Source organism: Halichoerus grypus, chromosome 11, assembly GCF_964656455.1.
Source record: "Halichoerus grypus chromosome 11, mHalGry1.hap1.1, whole genome shotgun sequence".
Taxonomy (NCBI): Eukaryota; Metazoa; Chordata; class Mammalia; order Carnivora; family Phocidae; genus Halichoerus; species Halichoerus grypus.
This window is the reverse complement of record NC_135722.1, coordinates 65,279,498-65,305,761: the sequence shown is the minus strand read 5'-3', so window position 1 is coordinate 65,305,761 and position 26,264 is coordinate 65,279,498. Positions and strand designations below refer to the sequence as shown.

General features: G+C 34.7%; 1 protein-coding gene across 2 annotated transcripts in view; it reads right to left on the bottom strand.

The window, feature by feature from the left end:
• TMEM135 (transmembrane protein 135) overlaps positions 1–26,264 on the bottom strand; it is a 264,541-nt gene that overhangs the window by 219,942 nt on the left and 18,335 nt on the right. The window contains exons 2-3 of one of the 2 annotated variants that reach the window (XM_078058656.1): positions 16,487–16,614; positions 13,850–13,942 (exon numbers count right to left, since the gene is read on the bottom strand). The exons of the other annotated variant lie outside the window; for it this stretch is intronic. Of the exons in view, the coding sequence (XP_077914782.1) occupies positions 13,850–13,942; positions 16,487–16,614 (221 nt within the window). The remainder of the gene's footprint in view (positions 1–13,849; positions 13,943–16,486; positions 16,615–26,264) is intronic. 2 annotated transcript variants of the gene reach the window in all.

Below are 26,264 nucleotides of genomic sequence, written 5' to 3'. Positions count from 1 at the left end.
CTGAGCCGAAGGCAGATGCTTAACGACTGAGCCACCCAGTTTCATGTTCTTTCCAAAGCACTGCTTCAATGGCAGATAATCTGTCCCTTACTAACTTACCTTTATATTCTGCAATGACTTGTTTAATACAATATCCTAACAGGCTTCTGTGCTTTGAGAATGAGTAAAGCCCTGACACATTCTTGCTACTGGGAAAAAGCAGAGGATGTATTGTTATTGAATTACATCCTATCCTGGTCTTGAGTTTCAATTTATTGTTTTAAATAATGAAGAAGAGCACCTCCTTCCCAGCTTTATCTGAATTCCACCCCAGAACTAATAGCCTCAAGAATGAAAAAACAGTATCTGTAGAGGGCATAATGTGCTGTATTATATAGCAGACTCTTCTTGGCAGGTTTCCCTGGTGTGCCGTCTTCAACCTCAGCTCCAATGTCAATTTGGTAGGTGTAGAATATCAGAATATTGATTTATTTTATCACTTCTCCAGGGATGTTCTGTATCACAAGAAACTGGTAAGTCAATTAAATGCCATTTTATTATTTACCACTTGACTATCTCTAGCTGAGGACAAACAGGTCACTCCCTTCTTAGTTGAGTAAATTCTCTGCGGAAACCAAGTTACCTATTAAAATACTACTACAACAGTGATGGGGAAGGAGGTGCCAATAAGAACAAAAGGTGGCCTAGGCCTAACTAGGAAGGGCTAGGGCCAAGAAGAACAATAGCGTTTTAAATTTCACAGAAGACTGTGATTCCCATTCTTTTGGGAATCACTGGATAGAGAGATAGGTGAAGCTCAGTGAACCACAAATAAACTTTTTTTTTTTTTTTTTTTGATACGGGAAGGGGTGAAGCTCTTCAACTTGCATGCAAAATTTAAGGGGCTGTGCACAGCAAGGGGTACTACCTAAAAAGGTATTAAGAACCACTGTTTAAGAACTCTGTGTAATAAGAGTATCATTATTCCCACAGGAAAATGCTAAAATAATTATATTTTCTTAACACCTCAGTAGATTAAAAGGTATCCTTATACTCTGCTGAAATTCTAAATTTTATTATCTTCTAACAACATTATTGTATCTAATTAGATGGACAATAATGTTTCTTTTCTTTTTCTGGAAACCCTAATGTATATATTCTTTGGCTAACCTTCTGAAACTCTGAATGACACTATATGTAACACATTTCATAACTAAGGTTATTAGGGAGTATAGCAGGCATGGTATAACTTCTAAATTCTAAATGTTTATATATTCTTTCTCCTTCTCTCTCTCTCCCTCTCTCTCTATATATGTTTTGTGTTCTACAAAAAAGCAGAAATTACAGATTAAAGAAAAACAAAGTGGAAGGTCCCAACAATTGTAATGGCTTACTAAGAGATACTACTTAATCATCTCAGAAAGTCTTTCAAGACAGAATAAATTTTCATCTCCCAGAATGTTTTAGAACAGTAAAAAAAATAATGCCTTAAAGTACAGGAACAGATAAAATAAGAGCAAGAGTTCATGATCATATACTGTTATATACAGGAGATAAAACAGAGTAAACTTTTCAGAAGACAACAAGGTAATTTAAATTTTCTTCCTGTGAAGATAACATGACACTGAAACATGAATATGTCAAGAATTTATAAGCCAAATTCATGGTATTTTATTCACATATTATAGAGTTCATTTATTCTGGTCATATCTGCCTAGGAGTTTCATAACTACAACAGTATAATTTAACAATTCAAACCATGAGTATGCTTAGAATAAGTATGCAATTTGGGTATTTTAATCCATGCCCATGTTTGAGTACCCCACAGTTTTAATTTATCTAAACTAATACTAAATATCAAAGCAAATTCCACAGCAATTCTACAAGACAAAATCCATCAAAACAACTTTCTGAACCACAAACAAAGCACTTCCTAGAAAAAGGAAGAGAAGACTAGTTCTTAACAGCCCACCTAGGGATAAACTAGATGTTACCAATGCTTACTGCTGAGTTACTATGATCACAGTTCTTTGTGGCACAAATTTTTTAAGCAACCCTGGAAACAACTTCAAAGTTTTCTCAGAATCCCACAGTGATACGATTAAGATTTAAGTAAATTGCCCTCTTACAAGGTGTCAGGAACTAGCTGGCAAAGCATGCCTAATTCTGTAAAGGGAGGGAGGGAGACTGGGAAAGATGGATGGATGGATGGATGGATTGGAGAGAGGGAGGAAAAAAGTAGGAAGGAAAGAAAGTTAAACCAGTATAGATGAAGACATACTTATGAAGATAGATATATCTTTACTTATGTATCTGTACATATGCACATTATATATATGTGTATGTGTTCATAACTACACTGTATGTTCTTACCTCATTAAATGCTTTGGAAAAACTGGTTACACAATTGAGTACAAAATATATAATCTCTGAGTAAAGATTTCATTATTAAATTAAGTTTTAGAGATTTAAAAATTAGAACTACCACTACTTGCTAATTTGAAAAAAAACACTGCTAACCTTCCATATTCTGTATCTTCCACTCTATTACTGCTTTTTTTTTTTTTTAAGATTTTATTTATTTTTTGACAGAGAGAGAGGCAGCAATAGAGGGAACACAAGCAGGGGGAGTGGGAGAGGGAGAAGCAGGCTTCCCGCTGAACAGGGAGCCTGATGCGGGGCTCGATCCCAGGGCCCTGGGATCATGACCTGAGCCGAAGGCAGACGCTTAACAACTGAGCCACCCAGGTGCCCCTCTATTACTGATTTTATTAAAAAGTATTAAAAAAAAAAAAATTAAAAAGTATTAACTGTACACATATCACAATGGACAACTTAAATGTTGCTGTTTCCCACTTTCTACCCTCAGAATTCTTCTTATTCTGGGTTTTTACATTATAATCTTCTCACATAGCCTCAATGACCACCTTTAAGAAGAAAACTTCCAATCTTACTTTTACGACTATCACGCTTCTCCTGAATCTAGACTCATACTTCAAGCGGCCTACTGGCTGTCTCCACCAACATATCATTGATTTTCTTCATGAATTAAAGGCATAATTATATATTCCTTTTCCTTAAAGTAAAAACTATAATATTAAAAAAACTTCACTTTAGGGGCTAGGTGTGATATATATAACTTCAACCTCTGTAAGGTATATATAATCTAGTAAGGGATCTTGATATTTAATGGAATCTTAATAAAAATTTGTGGTAAGTAAAAAATACTTTTTCGAAGCAAACAATTAACTTTTACATAATTTCAGATAAACATAGACCACACTTGGTATTATTTTTAAATAAGATACATTATAAAGCAACTTGTAAAAAGATAAGGCAAAAAGATTTGCTTTCCTATGTTTTAAAGTTAACTCCCAAAAATTTTTTTTAATCTCCTTTTTAAAAAAAATAAGCCACTACCTTCTAGATAATACTAAAAGACTAAAATTTAAAGGTTTTAATTAGATCCCAAACCAGGATTTGTGCTTGCTATACATAACACACATAAATCCCCCCACCCAAAAAAAAGTACTAGCAAGCTATTTCCAGGATTAACTACATCACCTAATAAACAACAGAACTAAATCAACACATATTACCAAGGGTTCGACTACTTAACAATCACATCAAGGTAAGGATCAATTTTTCTTCAGAAACCACGTGATAATCCTTATTAAAAAGCTACATTTAAAATTTTGATTAGGTTACAATACATTAACAAAAGAAAGAACAAGAATCATATGATCCTCTCAATAGATGCAGAAAAAGCATTTGACAAAGTACAGCATCCTTTCTTGATGAAAACTCTTCAGAGTATAGGCATAGAGGGTACATACCTCAATATCATAAAAGCCATCTATGAAAAACCCACAGCCAATATCATTCTCAATGGGGAAAAACTGAGAGCTTTCTCCCTAAGGTCAGGAACGCGCAAGGGATGTCCACTATCACCACTGCTATTCAACACAGTATTAGAAGTCCTAGCCACAGCAATCAGACAACAAAAAGAAATCAAAGGCATCCGAATCGGCAAAGAAGTCAAACTCTCACTCTTTGCAGATGATATGATACTTTATGTGGAAAACCCAAAAGACTCCACCCCAAAACTGCTAGAACTCATACAGGAATTCAGTCAAGTGGCAGGATATAAAATCAATGCACAGAAATCAGTGGCATTCCTATACAACGAGACAGAAGAAAGAGAAATTAAGGAGTCGATCCCATTTACAACTGCACCCAAAACCATGAGATACCCAGGAATAAATCTAACCAAAGCGGCAAAGGATCTGTACTCAGAAAACTATAAAATACTCATGAAAGAAACTGAGGAAGAAACAAAGAAATGGAAAAACGTTCCATGCTCATGGATTGGAAGAACAAATATTGTGAAGATGTCAATGCTACCTAGAGCAATCTACACATTCAATGTAATCCCTATCAAAATACCATCCACTTTTTTCAAAGAAATGGAACAAATAATCCTAAAATTTGTATGGAACCAGAAAAGACCCCGAATAGCCAGAGGCATGCCGAAAAAGCAAAGCAAAGCAAAGCTGGGGGCATCACAATTCCGGACTTCCAGCTCTATTACAAAGCTGTCATCATCAAGACAGTATGGTACTGGCACAAAAACAGACACACAGATCAATGGAACAGAATAGAGAGCCCAGAAATGGACCCTCAACTCTATGGTCAACTAATCTTTGACAAAGCAGGGAAGAATGTCCAATGGAAAAAAGACAGTCTCTTCAAAAATGGTGTTGGGAAAATTGGACAGCCACATGCAGAAGAATGAAACTGGACCATTTCCTTACACCACACACAAAAATAGACTCAAAATCGTTGAAAGACCTAAATGTGAGACATGAGTCCATCAAAATGCTAAAGGAGAATACAGGCAGCAACCTCTTCGACCTCAGCCGCAGCAACTTCTTCCTAGAAACATCGCCAAAGGCAAGGGAAACAAGGGCAAAAATGAACTATTGGGACCTCATCAAGATGAAAAGCTTTTGCACAGCAAAAGAAACAGTCAACAAAACCAAAAGACAACCGACAGAATGGGAGAAGATATTTGCAAATGACATATCAGATAAAGGGCTAGTATCCAAAATCTATAAAGAACTTCTTAAACTCAACACCCAAAGAACAAAGAATCCAATCAAGAAATGGGCAGAAGACATGAACGGACATTTTTCCAAAGAAGACATCCAAATGGCCAAAAGACACATGAAAAAGTGCTCAACATCGCTCGACATCAGGGAAATCCAAATCAAAACATCAATGAGATACCACCTCACACCAGTCAGAATGGCTAAAATTAATAAGTCAGGAAACGACAGATATTGGCAGGGATGCGGAGAAAGGGGAACCCTCCTACACTGTTGGTGGGAATGCAAGCTGGTGCAGCCACTCTGGAAAACAGTATGCAGGTTCTTCAAAAAGTTGAAAATAGAGCTACCCTATGATCCAGCAATTGCACTACTGGGTAATCTACCCCAAAGATACAAATGTAGTGATCCAAAGGGGTACGTGCACCCCAATGTTTATAGCAGCAATGTCCACAATAGCCAAACTGTGGAAAGAGCCAAGATGTCCATTGACAGATGAATGGATAAAGAAGATGTGGTATATATATACAATGGAATATTATGCAGCCATCAAAAGGAATGAGATCTTGCCATTTGCAACGACGTGGATGGAACTGGAGGGTATTATGCTGAGCGAAATAAGTCAATCAGAGAAAGACATGTATCATATGACCTCACCGATATGAGGAATTCTTAATCTCAGGAAACAAACTGAGGGTTGCTGGAGTGGTGGGGGGTGGGAGGGATGGGGTAGCTGGGTGATAGACATCGGGGAGGGCATGTGCTATGGTGAGTGCTGTGAACTGTGCAAGACTGTTGATTCACAGATCTGTACCTCTGAAACAAATAATACAATATATGTTAAAAAAAAAAAAAAGAAGATAGCAGGAGGGGAAGAATGAAGGGGGGGAAATCGGAGGGGGAGACGAACCATGAGAGACGATGGACTCTGAAAAACAAACTGAGGGTTCTAGAGGGGAGGGGGGTGGGAGGATGGGTTAGCCTGGTGATGGGTATTAAAGAGGGCCCACATTGCATGGAGCACTGGGTGTTATACACAAACAATGAATCATGGAACACTACATCAAAAACTAATGATGTATGGTGATTAACATAACAATAAAAAATTAAAAATTTTTTGATTAGGTTAAAGCACTCCAATTAATATTCAGAACAGATCATAATGTATCACTACCTACAAATTTTCTGTGAATATCTAATGTCTATGGATAAAACACAAGTGCAATAGCTCACTTAAAAGAAATGAAAGCAGAATGCTTTAAAACAAAAGTTCAGTACCAAAAGTAAAAAGAGAACAGGAAATAAAATAGTAACTAAGATCCAAGTTATCACCTCACTTCCAAGTAACCTCTTTGTGCCTTAAAAAGTTATAGCTTTTGATATCAATAGTACAATTTTACTTTGGTATTTAAACACATGTTTATCTTCAAAGAAATGTTTGATTTTTTTAACCAATTATAAAAAAATAAGACCTAGACTAATATATCAAGAGAAAAGAACTGAGCACTCAACAACACACACATATATATAAATTGGTATATGACATATATATAAATTGGTTACAAATCCACGGAGAAAGAATGGACAATTGAATCCCTGGTGCCAGAGAAAGTGACTATTTGCCAGCCAAAAAAAAAAAAGGGGGGGGGCAGGATGGGGAGCAGGGCAAAAGAGATCCTATGGCAAGCAGCCTCTAATATGGACCTAAACACATTTCCACGTTTTACAAGGGATGAACATATTAACACTAAGAAGCTCTAAAGTTAAAGATATCTATTGTAGTCCTTAGAGCAAGCACTAGAAAAAGAAAAACAAAAAAATACTAGAAAATGGACTGAAAAAAAAAATGTCTTCTTCCAGTTTCCAGTTTCTGTCCAAGGAGCTCAGAAGTCATCACTTAGTCTTAACATCAAGTAAAAAGCTGAGGAAGCCGGAAACACAACTCTTCTTAGATCCATAAGAGAAGCAAGGTCACCCTGCAAACTATTGCCTCCAAAACTGAAGAGATGATAAATAGATACAGAGAATCACAGTTTACCAGAGCAGAAACCAGCTGAAACCTCAAAGAGAATAAGAGCCAGGAGAGGAAAACCTAAACGGAAAAATAGTAGGAGGCTCCGTGGGACAAGTCTGAAGAGTGAAAAACTCCAGGGGGACTCAGTCATAGGGGGACCCTCACACCCTTGTGAGTTTTACCTCTGGGAGCTTAACTAAGGTCCCACGGTAAATACCAGGGGGAAAGCCCCTTGTGCTTCCAAGTAGGGGGAGTCAAAAAGGAACCATTTTTTTTAACATAAGCCACAGCACTCAGTTCTTAACAAGGCCTGCCTTTGGTAGAAGCTAGTTAACAGAGCCTGATCTACTAGGGTATGATGAGAGCCTAACTGACATGGGGAAGGGAAATACCCAACTCCAGCCAGCTTTAGAATTCCACATGGAAGAAAGCAAAATATCCAACTTCAGCACACTCTAACCATCCTGGCCCCACCTAAGAGGAAAAGAAAAACTGAGAAATACTTGTGAAGTTCACAGTCTAGAGACAGAGGCTCACTGAAAGACTGAGGCCTAACCACAGTACTATAGAACAGTTTCCTTCCCCCCCACACCCCCACACTTCACCCCCACATTACTAAAGGCTATTCCAGCAATTCTTTTCACCTGGTGCATCATGTCCGGCTATCAAGAAAAAAATTACAAGGCACACCAAAATGCAAAAAACACAATCTGAAGAGACAGAGCAAGCATCATAATCAGACACAGCAGAGATGTTGGAATTATCAGACCAGGAATTTAAAATTAAAACAATGATTAATATGCTAAGGACCCTAATGGATAAAGTAGATAGCATGTAGGAACAGATGAGCAAGGTAAGCAGAGAGATGAAAATCCTAAGAACCACAAAGAAAAGGAACTACAGCAGAAATGAAGAATGCCTTTGATGTAATCACTAGTAGACTGGACACAGCTGAGGAAAGAATCTCTGAGCTACAGGATCTATCACAAGAATCCCTGGAAACTGTAAAACAAAAAGACCAGACACTGGGAAAAAAAAACCCAATACAGAATATCCAACACCTGTGCAACAACTGCAAAAGGTATAATAACATCCACATAACAGGAATAGATGAAGGAGCAGAAAGAATGAAACAGAAGAAATATTCAAAGCAATCACGACTGAGAATTTTCCTAAATCAATGTCAGACACCAAACCACAAATTAAGAAAGCTCAGAAAATACCAAGCAGGATAAATGCCAAAAATAAAAACAAAAAGCAACACCTAGGAATATCTGACTAAAACTACAGAAAATCAAACATAAAGAAAAACCCTGAAAGAAGCCAGAGGGAAAAAACCACCTTACCTATAGAGGAACAAAGGTAATTGAATCCAACTTCTCCTGAGAAACCATGCAAACAAGAGAGTGGAGTGAAATATTTAGTGTTGAGAGGGGAAAAAAAAACCCACAAAAAACACCAACCTAGAATTCCATACCCTGAGAAATCATCCTTCAAAAGTGAAGGACAAACAAAGATTTCACCAGACAAAAATTGAGAATACTTGTTGCCAGTGGACCGGCTCTGCAAGAAATGTTAAATGTTCTCTAAGAAAGAAAACAATACAGATCAGAAACTCACCTACATAAACAAAGGTGGAACATTAAAGAAAAAATAAGTGAAGGTAAAATAAAAAATTTTATTTTTCTTACTCTTACTTGATCTAATAGATAACAGTTCTTTCAAAATAATAATGTAACAATGTAATAAAAGCAACAATGTAATTGATTGTGTGTGCTTATGTGTATATATATATATGGTGTGTGTGTGATGCATGCTTATATATAAGTGAATGACAGCAATGATATAAGGGACAGGAAGAAGGAATTAGAAAGATATTGTTATTGTAAGGTACACTCACTACCTATGAAGGGGTATACTGTTATTTGATAGTAGCCTAGGCTTAGTTGTAAATGTATATTATAAAACTAGGGCAACCACTAAAAAGTTAAAAAAAAAAAAGTATAACTGATATACTAAGAAAGGAGAGAAAATGGAACCACATAAAATATTCAGTTAAAACCACAAAAAGCAGAAGAGTAGAAGATAGAAAATGAAAACAAAGAACAACAAAGAGAAAACAGTAATGAATGTAGTAAATATTAATCCAAGTATATCAATAATCACTTTGAATGTCAATAGTCTAACTATGCCAATTAAAACACAGAGATTGTCAGAGTTGATCAAAAACATGACCCAATTATATATTGTCTACAAGAAATCACTATACAGACACCTGCAGATTAAAATAAAAAAGTACATGAAGAAATGCTCTACACCATATACCAGCAAGGAAATATAAATTAAAACAATCAGATCCTACCACATACCTATTAGAATGGCCAGAATACAGAACACTGACAACACTTAAATGCTGGTGAGGATGTGGAGCCACAGGATTCTCATTCATTGCTGGAGGGTATGCAAACTGGTACAGCCACTTTGGGTAACTGTTTGGCGGTTTCTTATAAAATTAAACATACTCTTAATATATGATACAGCAATCATAACCCTTGGTAATTACCCAAAGGGGCTGAAAACTTATATCCACACAAAAACCCACGCACGGATATTTATAGCAGTTTTACTCGTAACTGTCAAAACTTGGAAGCAACAAGTTGTCCTTCAGTAGGGTAGAACACAGCTTGTGGTGCATCCAGACAGTGGAATATTATTCAGCACTAAAAAGAAATAACCTATCAAGCCATGTACAGGCATGGACAAAACTTAAATGCATATTACTAAGTAAAAAAAGCCAATCGGAAAAGCTTACATACTGTATGATTTTAACTATACAACGGTCTGAAAAAGGTAAAACTGTAAGAGAGTAAAAAGGTGACTAGTTACCAGGGGCTAGGGGGAGGGTGGAATGAATAGCCAAGCACAGAGGATTCTCAGGACAGTGAAATTACTCTGCGTGATACTGTAATGATCAAGACAGGTCAATGTAAAAACTGGTGACTATGAATAAGGGCCATAGTCTAGCTGACAATAATGTCAATTTCCTGGTTTCATATTATACTACAGTTACATAAGATGCTATCATTGGAGGGAAACTGGGTTAAGGTTTCAAGTGGCTCTATGTACTATTTGTGTAATTTTCCATGACTCTATAATCATGTCAAAGTTAAGAGCAAAAAAAAATATAATAAAACAGACCACATAGTGACAATCATAATAAAAATAACATAAAATCATATGGCAGAACTAAACCAAATATATCTGTTGTATAAATAAATGTATATGGACTGAACTTGTATATCAAAATAAAATGATTTTTTCAGATTGGCTCTCCAAATATAACCCAAGTTTATGTGGCATGTAAGATAGACGCATCAAGTGTTTCAGGAAGATGAAGACATACTAGGCAAATGCAAGCAAGAAGAAAGAAAGATAACTAAAAATTTGGAATTCAAGCCAAAATACATGAAATGAAATAAAGAACACACTTTTTAATGCTAGAAATTGCACCTCAAATTAAAGATACAACCTAAAACCATATCCAATAGCATAGATCTTATGGCTAACCTTTGAACTCCCAATGAAAGACAATGTACTTTTTTTTCAAATGTTCAAAAAAAGTCACAAAAATTGAGCATAAATTCAGCCACAAGGAAAACCTTATTGAGTTTTATACAGAGAAAATACTATGAACAACATTCTCAGATAAGAATGCAATAAAACTGGAAATTAATAACAAAAGGGCCTTCCATCTTCTTAAGCTCTCTACTAAATAATTCTTATATTACAAGAGAAATACAAACTAAAATTGCAGAATTTCTAGAAAATGATGATAATGAAAGTACTACATATCAGAACCTATGGGCTATAAATAAAGCACTTATCAAAAGAAAATTCTGCCTTAAATACTTATATCAATAAAACTTAATGAAAAGAAATAAGCAACAAATGAAAAGGTTTCTAAAAGAAAAGCAAGTTAATCAAAAGAAAGTAGAAGGAAGGGGGAAAAAATAAAAACAAGAATTAAGAAACCAAAAAAGAGAAGTAATAAATAAGATGATTTGTTGGAAAAAAAAAAATCAATAAAATTACTAGCTAACTTAATAAAAAAGGGAAATAGCACAATCACACAAAATAAATAACAAATTGAAAAATAACCATTGAAAACATAAAATTCAATCAAATCATAAGACTACTTGGTACAACTCCATGTAAATATAAAAATCTTTATAAAATAAATACTTTCTGGGAAATAGAACTTTCTAGCTATTAGAGAAGTTACTGAACGTCCTTATTGAGCTCAAAGTTTAAACAGATCAATTACATAGAGGAAACTGATAACTTTTCCTAAGAACTACCACCCCCAGAAGAGTCACCATGCCCAGGTTTTACAGAGAAATGGGCCAAATACTCAAAGGCCCGAAAATTCATGGCTACTTAAACTACTCCAGAGCAAGAAAAAAAGAAGGAAAACTTCTGAACTATTTTATGAAGTAAATGACACTCAAACCTGATAAAGAAAACAGAAAGACACACACTCAAACACACAATTACTAGCCAATCCACAAATAATGGTATCATAATCAACTCAGGTTCACTCCAGCAAAGCGAGGGCTATGGAATGTCAAGAAATCCATTCAGCTCACTCCCTCAAAATAATAGGTTTACTGAAAAGATCTGGTGATTATCGCTTTAATCACATATTCAAACTTGGAACTACTTAGAACTATGGACCTCCTGATGGCTTCAGCATCATCTATGATGTATATGCTTACCAAAAGTGTTCAATCATAATATAATCAAGTCTTCAACCCAAACTTCAGTTTACAGGGAATACGCAAGTTAAGTGAACCAATCAAACAATTCCATGAGGAAAAAATTCAGACAAAACCAGAAAAGTTTTACACACAAGACAACTGGCCTGATCACATCAATAAATCAATGTCATGTGGGGAAAGTGGGAAGATTAAGCTAGATTAAAAGAAAATAAGGAAATATAACACTATACTAGAGTGTGGTTCAAAAAAAACCAGCGATAAAAACATTCTAGGACACTATGGACTAGATGGTATTAGGGAATGACTTAATTTTCTTACATGTGATAATAGTATTGTAATTACACAGAAAAATATCCTTATTTTAAAATATGCATGCTGAAGTATTTAGAAGTGTCATGATGTTTACAATGGTTCACACACCACACACACAACCACACAAACATATAATCACTTACAAATAAGTAAAAACAGCAAAATGTTAACAACTGTTGACTCTAGGTGGTTACACAGGTGTTCAATTTCAACATTTTCTGTTGAAAAGTAGGCAAATAACTTCAAAATGCTCTTATTACTCAAGTGCTAAAAATAAATAAATCAGAGCAAACTTGGTTTAAACATCTTTAAAGTTTCACGTATGAGTTACATATTTTGAAATCATATTCTAAAACAAGTGTTCACATTTTTAAATGAATCAGGAAGTTAATAATCAGAAGAATAACTTTCTCATTCCTTATGGGCAAAAACCAATAATAACAGTTAACACGTAACATTTACTATGTGTCAGGCACTGTTCTAAGCACTTTTACATACATTAATTCCTTTAATTGTCTGGACAGACATGTGACTAGATTATCACTGTCTCCATTTTCAGGTAAGGAATAAGCCACAACACAATAAGTGACAGAGTCAGCTGCCCCAGCCAGAAAATACAGCTCCAGAATCCACACTCCTAATACACAATACTATTCTACACGGTACTATCAGGTGGGACAACCTATGTTTCTAGCAATACTGACTTGATGATGCTGGAGTAATAATATCCCTTGATTTTAGTAATATTAATAATCCAACCATATTATGATACAAGCAAAGAACCAAAAGTTTAGACACCAAAAATTTAGACACCATTACATTACTTAAACAAGAGGCATTAAAAGTGACTTCAGGTGGTTTAAGTAAATATTTGGTTATCTGATAAAATCTATCTATACTTTTACTATGGGATCAGTGATTATAATGAATATCTTCATAAACTGGATGATGACCCAATCTCGGTTAATACATGACCCCTTGATTAAAACATGACCCAATCTTGACTCTCTGGGATAAAGATGGAACCAAAGCAGGTCCCAGCGATGAAAATAATTATTTACGAGATGGTAAAATTCTTTTAGGCAAAAGCTTTACCTTCAACTATTTACCTGGCTGAATAATTTACATAATAGTTTGTAGCATTTTATAGAAATCTTATTATGTCACATGAAACATTTTCTGGTTTATATAAACGAAAATATTTTTTTAAATGAGAAGATACCTTAAAAATAATAACTGATTTAACAGAGGTCACTCAATGAGCTTGAAGCAAATTACAGATGTAGATGACAAGAGAAAACTACCATTAATTTTCTTAGGTGGGATAGTGGTATTGTGGTTATGGAAAAGATCTTTAATTAGATTTGTGCATGCCATGTCTTAGGCACATTCAAGAAGTCTCTAATACTTTAGTAAACAAAGGCCAAAGGGTATTATTATTCTATAAAGTCAATCTTTATATTTTTACAGGCTTAATAAACATAGATAATAATATTAAGACAAAATTAAATTTTCCATCAAATATTTGCAAGACTAAAAACATATGTGAAAATATTTTTCATCCCTGGACTACAATAAATAGTAAGTTAAAATAAACTTACTTGGGGTGGAGGACAGTAAATCAGTTCTACTAAATATGTAGATATATAAAACTTTACCTGCTTTTTCTTTCAATTAGAATGGCCACATAAGATGCTGGCAAAGCGGCACCAAAGCCAGGACTCCAAGAGTAGAATTTTCCAAGTATCTTCCTGAAATTCAAATTTGGAATGTTTGTATGAAATTTCTATTTGGTTATTTCAGTTATTACGAATAGAAATTCCCCCTTCTCAGTCCACCCTCTACCTAATGTCCCACAGTACCTCAAATTCAACATGTCCATAACCAAACTCATTAGCTCTCTTCTCTATCCCCATGAATTTGCTTTCTCTCCTCTATTTTCCTAGGTGAATGGGATCAACACCTACCTACCCACTCATGTGTGACGCTTTGAGATATCCTTAGCTTCTCCTTTTCCCCCACACATTAAATCGTTCCCTTAAATTTTTCCATACACAATTTCTCTCTCAAATTCCTCTCCAACCTGCCACCCCTGCCTCAGTTAAGTCCCTCACCATCTCCTATTCTAGTTATAACAGCAAACTAATAGGTATCTCTCCTTCCAATAATTTAGTCAGTCATATTCATTCACACATTCCCTGGATCCAATGTTACTCACTATGCAAATCCTCTATGTTCTCAGTTGCCTTATCTATCAAATGGGAACAATAATAGTACCTATCTCATACAGTTATGAGAACTACATGAGATATTTCCTAGCACCATGCACAGCACATAGAAAGTGTGAGGAAAATGTTAGCTGTTATGATTACTATTACTACTATTACTATTATTACTACTACTATTTTTTAACACATGATAAATATTCAACAAATGTCTCCCCTTCTTTGCTTCTACAACCCTTGATAACTTTTCCTTACAGTACTTATGTATTTTATATTTTTTAGTTTTGTGTGTATATATTATTTTTCACTTACTAGAATATGTCCCTTGAAAATAAGAACCTACAAAGTGTCTCACACACTATAAATGGCCATTAGCTGATTGGGTTTTTAAAGAGACCAAAAAGTGGTGACTGGGTGGCTCAGTCGGGTAAGCATCTGCCTTCAGCTCAGGTCATGATCCCAGAGTTCTGGGATCAAGTCCCCCATCAGGCTCCCTGCTCCATGGGGAGTCTGCTTCTCCTTCTCCCTCTCCCTCTGCAGCTCCCCCTGCTTATGCTCTCTCACTCTCTCTCTCTCTCAAATAAATAAATATCTTAAACAAAAAAAAGACCAAAAACAGATATTTGGAAACATTAGAAAGATTATTTTTTTCCTTTCAAAGACTATTATGTTCCTAAGAAAGGGAGAAGCAGCACACAGAATTTGCAAAAAGTGATGTGAACAAAGTTGGCCGATTGCTAAATAACACATTATAAGAAAAATGTATGTACATACACATAAGGATTAAGAATCACTGATGAAATGGTATTTTTTTTTTTCTAACTGAAGCTTAGCTTTAGAAGAATTAGAAAACCAACAGAGCATATATAACATGGGTATTTCTAAAATGAACATCAGAAACCCTCGGCCTGAGAAAACCAGAAGTGATTTTCCCTCCAACATAAAATCTATAAAGGCCTTAAGAAGTTACTGAATGTAAAAATTAAAGAAAAATAACTCAAGGAGTCAGTTATAGGAGTAACACAGATGTTTTTATAAGTATTGAAACTATAAACCCAATAAGTGTTTTCCATTTCCACAAGTTAACCAAACAGGTTCACAGAACATAAAGAAATATGCTACAATAGCAATTTATGATTATTGCAATATTTTAAGACCTAATTATCTTATAACTTTATTTTTAGTGTGTGAGCAAGTATTAGAAACTTTCCAGAGAACATATGATAGAGTTTCTTACACACATTTTCAAGTCAAGTTTAAAGGCATGATTTTCTCAATAGTATAAACCTTATCAATTATTTTCTGCATAATTTAAAAGTTTATAAATATTAATGTATTGAGGGAAAAAAACTGTAAAAGACATATGAAAATTATCTTTTTAACTGTAGTTAATGTATACCTACAGAACTACTCTGAGCAACACTAATATGAGAAAAATATAAATTTAGTATTTTAATTTGACCATTTTAACAAAAACACTAGTTTGGATTTTCAACAATCACTAGGGAAAAAGATAAGTAAACACATAATAAACATGTTAGGTGTATCATAGAACTAAAAACTGAATTCCATAATCATAGGAAGCATGAGACACAGGTAATCAAAAGACTTAATCAGGACCAAAAGTTTCATCAATAGGATATGCCAGAAGTTAATTTACTGTTTTACATATAAACACGAGCATTTTATAGTCCTTTTGAAGTCTATTCGCTGCATGTGGACCTCACCTATACCATGGATGGGTGCTTTGAATTCCTGATCCATGAAATTGAAAAGCTAAGAAAGCATAATCAACAACTTGGTAAATATAGTAAGCCTCAAAAAATGCACGATCCACCAAAACACTTTTGCTATATAATCACTGCAATAATTTAAAGTTTATATGACATCTTTAGGCCAAGAGGCCCACAACTCCTCATTTCACAAGCTTTCTTTGAGATAAATAAATGTCTTTGATGGAGAAAAAAATATACAAGCAGTGACCTGCACAACATTTATAAAAACATCCATTTGTTTCAGTTTCAACAAAGGAATCTGTATTAATCTCCAGTGGTGATTATGAGTACCAACCTTAAAATGCAAAAGAAAGCCATATACAAGGCCCCATTAGCAGTCAGAAATGAAGCAGATTGTAGGATCTCAGGGAGTAGTTTGTGTAAATAATAGTCTAATTTTCGTTTCCGGAGAATTGCTGCAATCTGGAAAGAGAAAGGCTTTTTTGTTTAATTCAACCAATTTTTCCCACTTAAATTAGCTCTTAGGTGAAAGGTACTGAATAATAGCATATATTTTAAAAATTAAGTTAAAACTGGTATTTTACTGGTTCCTCTATAAAAATACAATTTCTGGGACAGAAAAGAAGACACTTAAATTTACTGAAGATAGGGGCGCCTGGGTGGCTCAGTTGGTTAAGCGACTGCCTTCGGCTCAGGTCATGATCCTGGAGTCCCCAGATCGAGTCCCGCATCGGGCTCCCTGCTCAGCAGGGAGTCTGCTTCTCCCTCTCCCGCTCCCCCCCCCCTTGTGCTCTCTCTCTCTCTCACTCTCTCTCTCAAATACATAAAATAAAATCTTTAAAAAAAAAAAATTTACTGAAGATATAATGGGTAAATTATACACCAAGAAATTACAACATGGGTCATAAAGAATAACTTCCAAATGGTAAATATTTGTAATAACTTGAAAACAGGTTTAAACTGAATAATGGAATACATTTTTAAATGGAAAAAAAAAAGCACAATTCAAATAGAAATTGAATGCCAAAACAAAAATATTTTACAGATATTATCAGCCTGGATATTAGAAAAACTCGGTGACAGACACCAAAGAAATTCATTCAGCTATTCAAACATGACTACTGTGTGACAAAACCATGCTATGAATACAAAATGTAAAAAATAAAATTAATGATTTCTGGCCCACTGGAGCCCATTAAAAAAAAAAAAAAGGCCTGAAAAACAAAGATTGAGAATCTAGTCTATTATGGGTTGGTACCACAATGTTACCAGAACACGGAAACAGGAACAAGTTCCTATGCAGAGAATGTACACAGAATCCTGTACAGAAGTTTGTCACAAAAAGATTTCATAAAGATATCACCCGATGAGTCTTCATGACTTATCTTTTAAATTTAGATTGAAAATGTATTTGTTTTTAGTGTTTTTTTGTATGTGAACTCCGAATTTAAAAGAAAGGTTTTAGGACTAAAACAAACAAAAAAAGCTCTGAAATAAGTTAACAATGATATTTAAAAATCAAGACCTAAGTCTTTAAGTATTTATCGAGTACACTATTAATGTTATAGGATATAAACAGAATATGAATTATAACATGGTATGATAAGATATGGATAAAGATATTCAAGAATGATTAAGTGTTAATAATACAATACAAAGTACCTTGGAAGTTTATCAGAGTTAATTTAATATACGTGTAGGCAGCAGTTTCATTGCAAAAGGGATATGAGCTATTTTTGGAAAAACAGAATTTTCACAGGCCACAGGGAAAAAATATTTTTCCATCATGATAAAACAATGTATCAAAGGAACAAAAGTTAAAACCACATAATTAGCGAATAAGGTAGGAGGTGTAAGAAAGGGCAGGACTGACTTGAAAGAAGACTAGAAAACTCTCTATTCACTCCCACATATCAATTTTCCTAAGGTCCACGATCAACAAATCCAATGGCCTCTTCTCAGTTCTTTTCTTACTCCACCCTTCTCAAACCTCTGAAACTGACCATCTCCTACTTCATTCAATTAAACAAACTGTTATTAAGTATTATGCCATACACAGGAAAAACAATGAATATCTAATCTCTGCCATCAAGGAACATAAAAGTTGACAAGGAAACAGACACATAAACAAGAAATTCTAATACGGTGTAATGCGAGACTAGAGAAAAAAGAAACTGCTATAGAAATATATATTAGGGAATTACTAAAAGGAGATGGGACTGGGCAGGTGATGATGTCTGAATGATATCACTGAATTTTCTAAGACAAATCTTGACAAATAGGTGGAATTTTGACCGGAGAGGTTTCTGTAGTTTCCGTGACAATGCATTCTTTTCATTTTCCCATTGTATCCCTAAATCCTTTTCCTTTGTTAGCATTTCTTCCTCAGATTGCTACTCATTCCAAATATGCTCTCTCCCATGGCTTCATCTACCATCTCAAAGTAGTAATTATAACTCCAACCTCATCCCTAAATTCTTAATCCATCCTTCTAATATCTACTGGACGTATCAAGAAATATGTACCACAGTTATTTAAAAAATCAGCATGTCCAAAGTGGAACTCATTATATTTCTCCAAAATGCTTTTACTTATGAGTTTCCCACCTTATTACATCCACCCAATTACTCAGGAACAAAATGCTGGTGTCATTTTCAATCACTCCCTGATCCTCAACCATCTCATCAGTTCTTTTTTTTTTTTTTTTTTAAAGACTTTTTATTTTTAAGTTAATCTCCACACCCAATGTGGGGCTCAAACCTACAATCCCATGATCGAGTCACAAACTCCACCAACTAAGCCAGCCAGGCATCCCAACCATACCATCAGTTCTAATGGTCTCCTAGTATCTTCAGGTTTTGGAATGTAATGTCTCTTTCATTTTAGACTTAATAGTGGGCAGAATCTGCTACTCTGTTATATATTCAAGTAGATACCAAAAAAGAACCACCCCCCCAAAAAACAAGTCCCGCTGTTCCTAGAAAGGAAGAAACAAAATTATCCCTATTTTCAAATAACTTGATTGTCTAACATAGAAAAATAGAAAATCTCAAACAATATACAAAATAAAAACAAACCAACAAAACCCAACCTCCTAGAATTAATAAGGCAGTTCAACAAGGACACAGGACACAGATAAACATACAAAAATCATTTGTAGGGGTGCATGGATGGCTCAGTCGGTTAGGCGTCTGCCTTCAGCTTAGGTCCTCCAGGTCCTGAGATTAAGCCCCACATTGGGCTTCCTGCTCAGTGGGGCGTCTGCTTCTCTCTCTCTCTCCCTCTGCCCCTCCCCACTGCTTGTTCCCTCTCTCTCTCACAAATAAATTCTTTTTTTAAAAAAATCATTTATACAAGAACAATCACCATATGGATACCAAAATTAAAAATACAGTAGCATTTATAAATCATCAAAAAAATAAAACACTTAGAGAAAAATCTACCTGTATAGGATTTGTATGCTGAAAACTACACAATGCTGATGAAAGAGAGCAAAGACAGAGTAAATAAATGTTTTGGACTAGAAGACTCAGCATGTCAATTCTCCCCAAAGTGACACAATTTCTATCACAATCTCTGAAAGATTTCTGCAGATAGATATAGGCAAGATTATCCTGAAATTTATACAGAAAAACAAAGAGATTATAAGAACTAAAACAACTTTGAAAAAGAATAAAGTGAGTAAGTCTACCCAATTTTAAGACTTATTATATTCATAGAGCAATTGGGCTTTGTGTTATTGGCAGAGAAATACACAAATAGGTTAATGAAATAGAATAGAGAACCTAGAAATAGACCCACACAAATACTTCCAACTAAGGACTTTTCAACAAATGGTGCTAGAGCAACTGGATATCCACAGGACAGACAATAAAAAATAAAAATGAAAAACAACCTTAACCTAAGTCTCAAAATTCACACAAAATTTAATTCAAAATGCATTATAGACATAAATGTAAAACATAACACTACAAAAGTTTAAGGAAAAAAAAATCAGAGAAAATCTTAGGGATTTAAGGCTAGGCAAAGAGTTCTTAGACATGAGACCAAAAGCATAATGTATAAAAGGAAAATCTGTACATTACACTTCATAATTAAAACTTTTTCTCTTTGGGGCGCCTGGGTGGCTCAGTTGTTAAGCATCTGCCTTTGGCTCAGGTCATGATCCCAGGGTCCTGGGATCGAGCCCCACATCTGGCTCCTGGCTCAGTGGGGAGCCTGCTTCTCCCTCTCCCACTCCCCCTGCTTGTGTTCCCTCTCTCGCTGTGTCTCTCTCTGTCAAATAAATAAATAAAATCTTAAAAAAAAAAACAAAAACCTTTTTCTCTTTGAAAGATGTGTAAGAATATAAAAAGACTAGCTACAGAATGGGAGAGAATACTTGTAAACTACATATCCAGCAGAGGACTAGTACCTAGAATATATAAGGAAATCTCAAAACTCAACAGTAAAAAAGTAATGCAACTAAAAAGTGGCAAAGATATGAACAGACATTTCATTGAAGATGCACAAATGGCAGACAAGCACACTAGCCATTAAGGAAATGCAAATTAAAACTACAATGAGCTATCACTACACAAACATCAGAATGGCTAAAATTTAAAAATACTGGAAACACCAAATTCTGGCAAGAAGGCAGAGAAACTGGATCACTCATGTATTACTAGGGAGAATGCAAAGTGGTGTAGTCATTCTGGAAAGCAGTTTGGCAGTTTCCTGAAAAAATAAACAAGCAACTATCATATGACCCAGCAACTACAGTCCAGGGTGTTTATCCTAGAGAAATGAAAATGTATGTTCACACAAAATCTGGGCACAAATGTTTAGAGCAGTTTTTTTATATAGTAGTCAAAAACCAGAAACAATCCATATGTCTTTCAAGAAGTGACTGGTTAAAAAAATGGTGGAGTGTCCATACAAGAGAATAGTACTTAGCTATGAAAAAGAATACATGAGTGATACATGAAAAAATCTTGATAAATCTCCTAAAAAATATGAGTAAAAAAGCCAATCCCAAAACACTGTATAATGCATGATTTCATTTATGTAACATTCTTGAAATGACAAAATTATGGAAATGAAGAATAAAGTAATGTTGGCCAGGTATGTGGGAGGGAAGTGGGTATTGCTATAAAAGGGCAACCTCAGGGATCCTTTTGGTGATGGAGACGTTCTGTATCTTGACTACATCAATGATAATATTTTGGTTGTGATATTTTACTATCATTTTGCAAGATGATACCACTGGGAGAAACCAAATAAAAAATACAGGAAATCTCTCTCCATTATTTCTTTTAACTGTATGAGAATCTGCAATCATCTCAAAATAAAAAGTTCAATTAAAAAAAAAAAAGCAGTTATCCACATGGTCAATAGGTAAACGAAATATGCTCATCATCATTAGTCTTCATTGAACAAAGAATTAGCACTACACACACATAAGAATGACTAAAATAAAAAGAACTGATAATGCAAAGTACTGATGCGAATGAAAAAACTGGAACTTTCATACATAGCTGGTGGGAATATAAAACTGAAGAGTTTCTTTACTATCTAATGAAATTAAATGTATACTCACTCTATGATCCAGCAATTCCTCTCCTAGGTATACATACTCAGAAGAAATAAGTGCTTATTTCCACCAAAAGTCATATTCATAGCACTATCTGTAATTACAAATACTGCCAAACACTATCCATTAACAATCAAGTGGATAAATTGTATATATTTGCATTACTGGTATACCAAACTGTACAGTCTATTCTGAGAAACAGGGAAAATCTTACACAAAACGTGAGAAATAACCTAGGACCTTATCATCACTGTGCTCTAATCCAGAGCTTCCAACCAGGGTTTACAAGTGGCCAAAATAATGATCCTCTCAACAGTTTGGGTAGTCAGACCTAGTAGGTAACAGAGCACAGTAATAAACATCTCAGTTTTCCCTAGTGTGGCACACAATTATTATTCCTAGGTATGCTACAGTGTTAAAAAAAGGTTAGGAAACACTGATCTCACCAAATAATGTGACAGTAATTGTACATACCATGTAGTAAGAGCACATGTACATGTATATAAAATCATTATCAGACATCCACAGGCACCTTCATAAACATATTTTTATAGCAAAAATATGTTGTAATGTTCATAAGTTTTGACCAAGAAATTCCACACTAATTAATCTCTTATGAATTTTCCAAATACACTTATATTTAGCTAAATACAGGTACATAATAGCACTATGATTAAAATATAAGCCTTTATTTATTTTAGTTATATAATCTAGTTTTAGAAGACTACTTAATGACCAGGAAAAAATAAATCAAAATATACAAAGTGAAAATGCAGACTACAAAACAGTATTTTTTAATGAACATATGGAACAAATATGAGAATGTTGTGCACTGGTCATCTCTGGTTGTGGCAAAAGATTATTTTAATCTTCTTTTTGCTTAGGAGTATTTTCCAGACATCTACAATAAGCATATGATGTATGTGTAAAATTGGTGGGAGATGAACAAGTATGAGAAAATGAGGATTATTATAGAAAAAAGAATCTGAACAAGAGACAGAAATAAATACCCCATGATGGAGTACAAAGTAATCATGAGATAATCATGAGATACAATTTTTAATTTTAGCTCTACAACTAATTGCCATGAAAGATCCTTGTTTAGATGTAATTCTTTAGACTTCAGTTTCCTCATTTATTAAAGAGATTGAATTAAATGACACAGGAGTGACATCAGCCAAATAGCAGAATAGCAGTTTCTAGCACTTAACCTCTTGCAGAAACATCAATTTGAATAACTACCCATGCATGAAAATACCTTCACAAAAGCTAAGGATTCCAGATGAAAGATTACAACACTGGATGGAACATAGAAATAAGAAAAGACACACTGAAAACGGTAGGAAAGACAATCTCATATTCTGTGTACTACCCGACCTCCGAGTCCAGGCAACCCAGTGTGGAGAGAGACACCCACCCAATAAAAGAAGAGTGAAGTGAGCATCCAACTTCACCACAAATCTTGGAACCAGGCCTGCCCTAGTGAAGTCAGGCACAAGGCCAACCCACGCAAACTATAGACTCAGACTCAAGACCCATCCCAGCACTAGGCTAACTCCCAAGAAACCAGGCTCTAAAGTTGTTCCAGGGACCCAAGCTTCAGGCCCAACACCAACGTCCAAGCCACAAGGCCTACCCACATAGGCCCAAGCACAAGGCCCACACCAGTGAACCTAGGCTCTAGATTCACCCCTAAACACCAGACCAACCTGCCTGAAGGCTCCAATAGCAAACCCATGCACAGACTTGACCAAAAAACCTACCCAAAATCTCTGGACAGTCTGCACGGTGAAGGGCTTTCACTGCAGGAGCCAGAGTTTGGAGACTGGAAATGATGCCTACTTCTTCAAATGCACACACACCAAAAGGAAGCCACAAGGAATACAAATAATCAGGAAAACAAAGAAACAAAATAAAACACCAGTATCCAACCCTAAAAAAACAGAGATCTATGAACTGCCAAAGAATTCAAAACTGTCATCTTAAAAAACCTCAGTAAACTACAATAGAACACAGACAACTAAATGAAATCAGGAAAATAATACATGACCAAAATGAGTTCAACAAAGATGAAAACTACAGAAAGAAAGAAAGAAAGAAAGAAAGAAAGAAAGAAAGAAAGAAAGAAAGAAAGAGGGAGGAAAAGAGGAGGAAGGGAGGGAGGGAGGGAGGGAGGGAGGAAGGAAGGAAGGAAGGGAGGGAGGGAGGAAGGGGAAACAGAAAAAAATTCTGGAGCTGAAGAAAACAATGACAAAACTAAAAAAAATTCCATAGTTAGCTTTAACAACAGACTAGGTGGAGCTGAAGAAAGAATCACTGAGGTCAAAGACAGGTCATTTGAAATTACCCAGGTGGAGAAACAAAAAGAAAAAATATTGAAAAAGAGTGAAAAAAGTCTATGACAATTATGGAAAACAAGTCAAATAAATAAGCATTTGGGAATCCCAGAACGAGTAGAGAAAGAGAAAAAAACCAGAAACCTTACTTAAGGAAACAATGACTGAAAACTTCCCTAATTTAGAGAAGGAAACAGACATTCAGAACCATGTAGCCCAAAGAACCCCAACTGTATTAACTATAAAGAGATTTACACCTAGATATATCAATCAAATTCTCAAAGGTCAAAGAGAAATTTATTTTAATCCCAGTATAGTTACCATACAGTGTTATATTAATTTCACATGTACAATAAAGTGACTCAATGATTCTATATATTACTCAGTGCTCATCATGATAAGTGTACCAAAGAGAGAATTCTGAAAGCAGTAAGAGAAAAGCCAATCATTGTATACAAAGGAACCCCAAAAGAATAAGTGAATTTCTTAGCAGTATTCTTGTAGGCCAGAAGAGAATGGGATGATATATTCAAACTGCTGAAAGAAAAAAACTGCCAACCAGGAATACTTTACTTGCCAAAGCTGTCCTTCAGAACCTGAGATAAAAACTTTCACAAAAAAACAAAAGCTAAGAGAGAACATCACCACTAGAACTGCATTACAGGAAATACAGAAGACAGTTCCTCAAGCTGAAATGAAAAGATATTAATTAGTATCATAAAAACCTGTGAAAATATAAAACTCACTGGTGAAGATAATGCACAGTCAAATTCATACAAATATATAGTCAGGTATTTTAATATTGTCATGGTGCTGTGACAGTACCAATTCAAAAGTACTGACAGTACTAACTCTAAAATAAAGGTCAAAAGATAAAGTATTTAAAATAACTATAGCTATAATAATATATTAACAGATACATAATACAAAAAGATTGTGATTACAAAAACATAAAATGGGGATGGGAAGTAAAGGGTAGAGTTTTTGTATGTGATTGAAGCTATCAGCTTAAGATAGACTGTTTATAAATATGTTTTATATTAGCCACATGGTAACCACAAAGCAAAAGCCTATAGTTGATACAGGAAAAATAAAGAAATCAAAGCATGCCACCACAAAAAAAATCAACTCAAAGAAAAGCAGCAAGAGAGGAACAAAGGAACTACAAAATAGTCAGAAAACAATGAACAAAATAGCAACAGTAAGTACTTCCTATTAATAATCATTTTAAATGTAAACTCACTAAATAATCCTATCAAAAACAAAGAGTGGCTAAATGGATTAAAAAATAATAATAATAAAATTAAATTAAAAAACAAACAAGACCCAACAAAATGCTGCCTACAAAAGACTCATTTAGCTTTAAGGATATACCTAAGTTGAAAGTAAAGGAATGGAAAAAAGATACTCCATGCAAATGGTAACCAAAAGAGTAAAGGGGTGACTATACCTATACAAGACAGGATAGAATTTAATTAAATCAAAAACTGTAACAAGACACAGAGATGGTCAATGATAAAGAGGTCAATTCATCAAGAAGACATAACAATTGTAAATATATATGCATCCAACATTAGAATACCTAAATATATAAAGTAAATATTAACAGAACTGAAGGGAAAAATAGAAAGCAACACAGTAATAGCAGGGGACTTTATTATCCCACTCTCAACAATAGATAGGTCATCCAGACAGAGAAACAATAAGGAAACAGCAGATTTGAACAATATAGACCAAATGTACCTAACAGACATATATAGACCATTCCATCCAACAAGAACAGAATAAACATTCTTTTCCAGCCACGTGGAACATTCTAAAGGATAGATCATATGTTAGGCCACAAAACAAGTCCATAAAAATTTTGAGAAGATTGAAATCATATCAAGTATCTTTTCTGACCACAATGGTATGGGACAAAATTAGAAAAAAATAGAAAATTCATAAATATGTATAAATTAAATAACACACTCATGAAAAACCAATGCGTTGAAGAAAATGAAAAGGGAAATAAAAAAATACCTTATGACAAATGATAAGGGAAACACAACATATCCAAACTTTTGGGATGTAGCAAAAGCAATTCTAAGAGGGAAGGTTATAGCCATAAGTGCCTATATAGAGAAAAAAGAAAGATCTCAAATAAAAAACCTAACTTTACACCCCCAAGAAACCAAAAAGAAAAAACTAAACAAAAAGGTAGC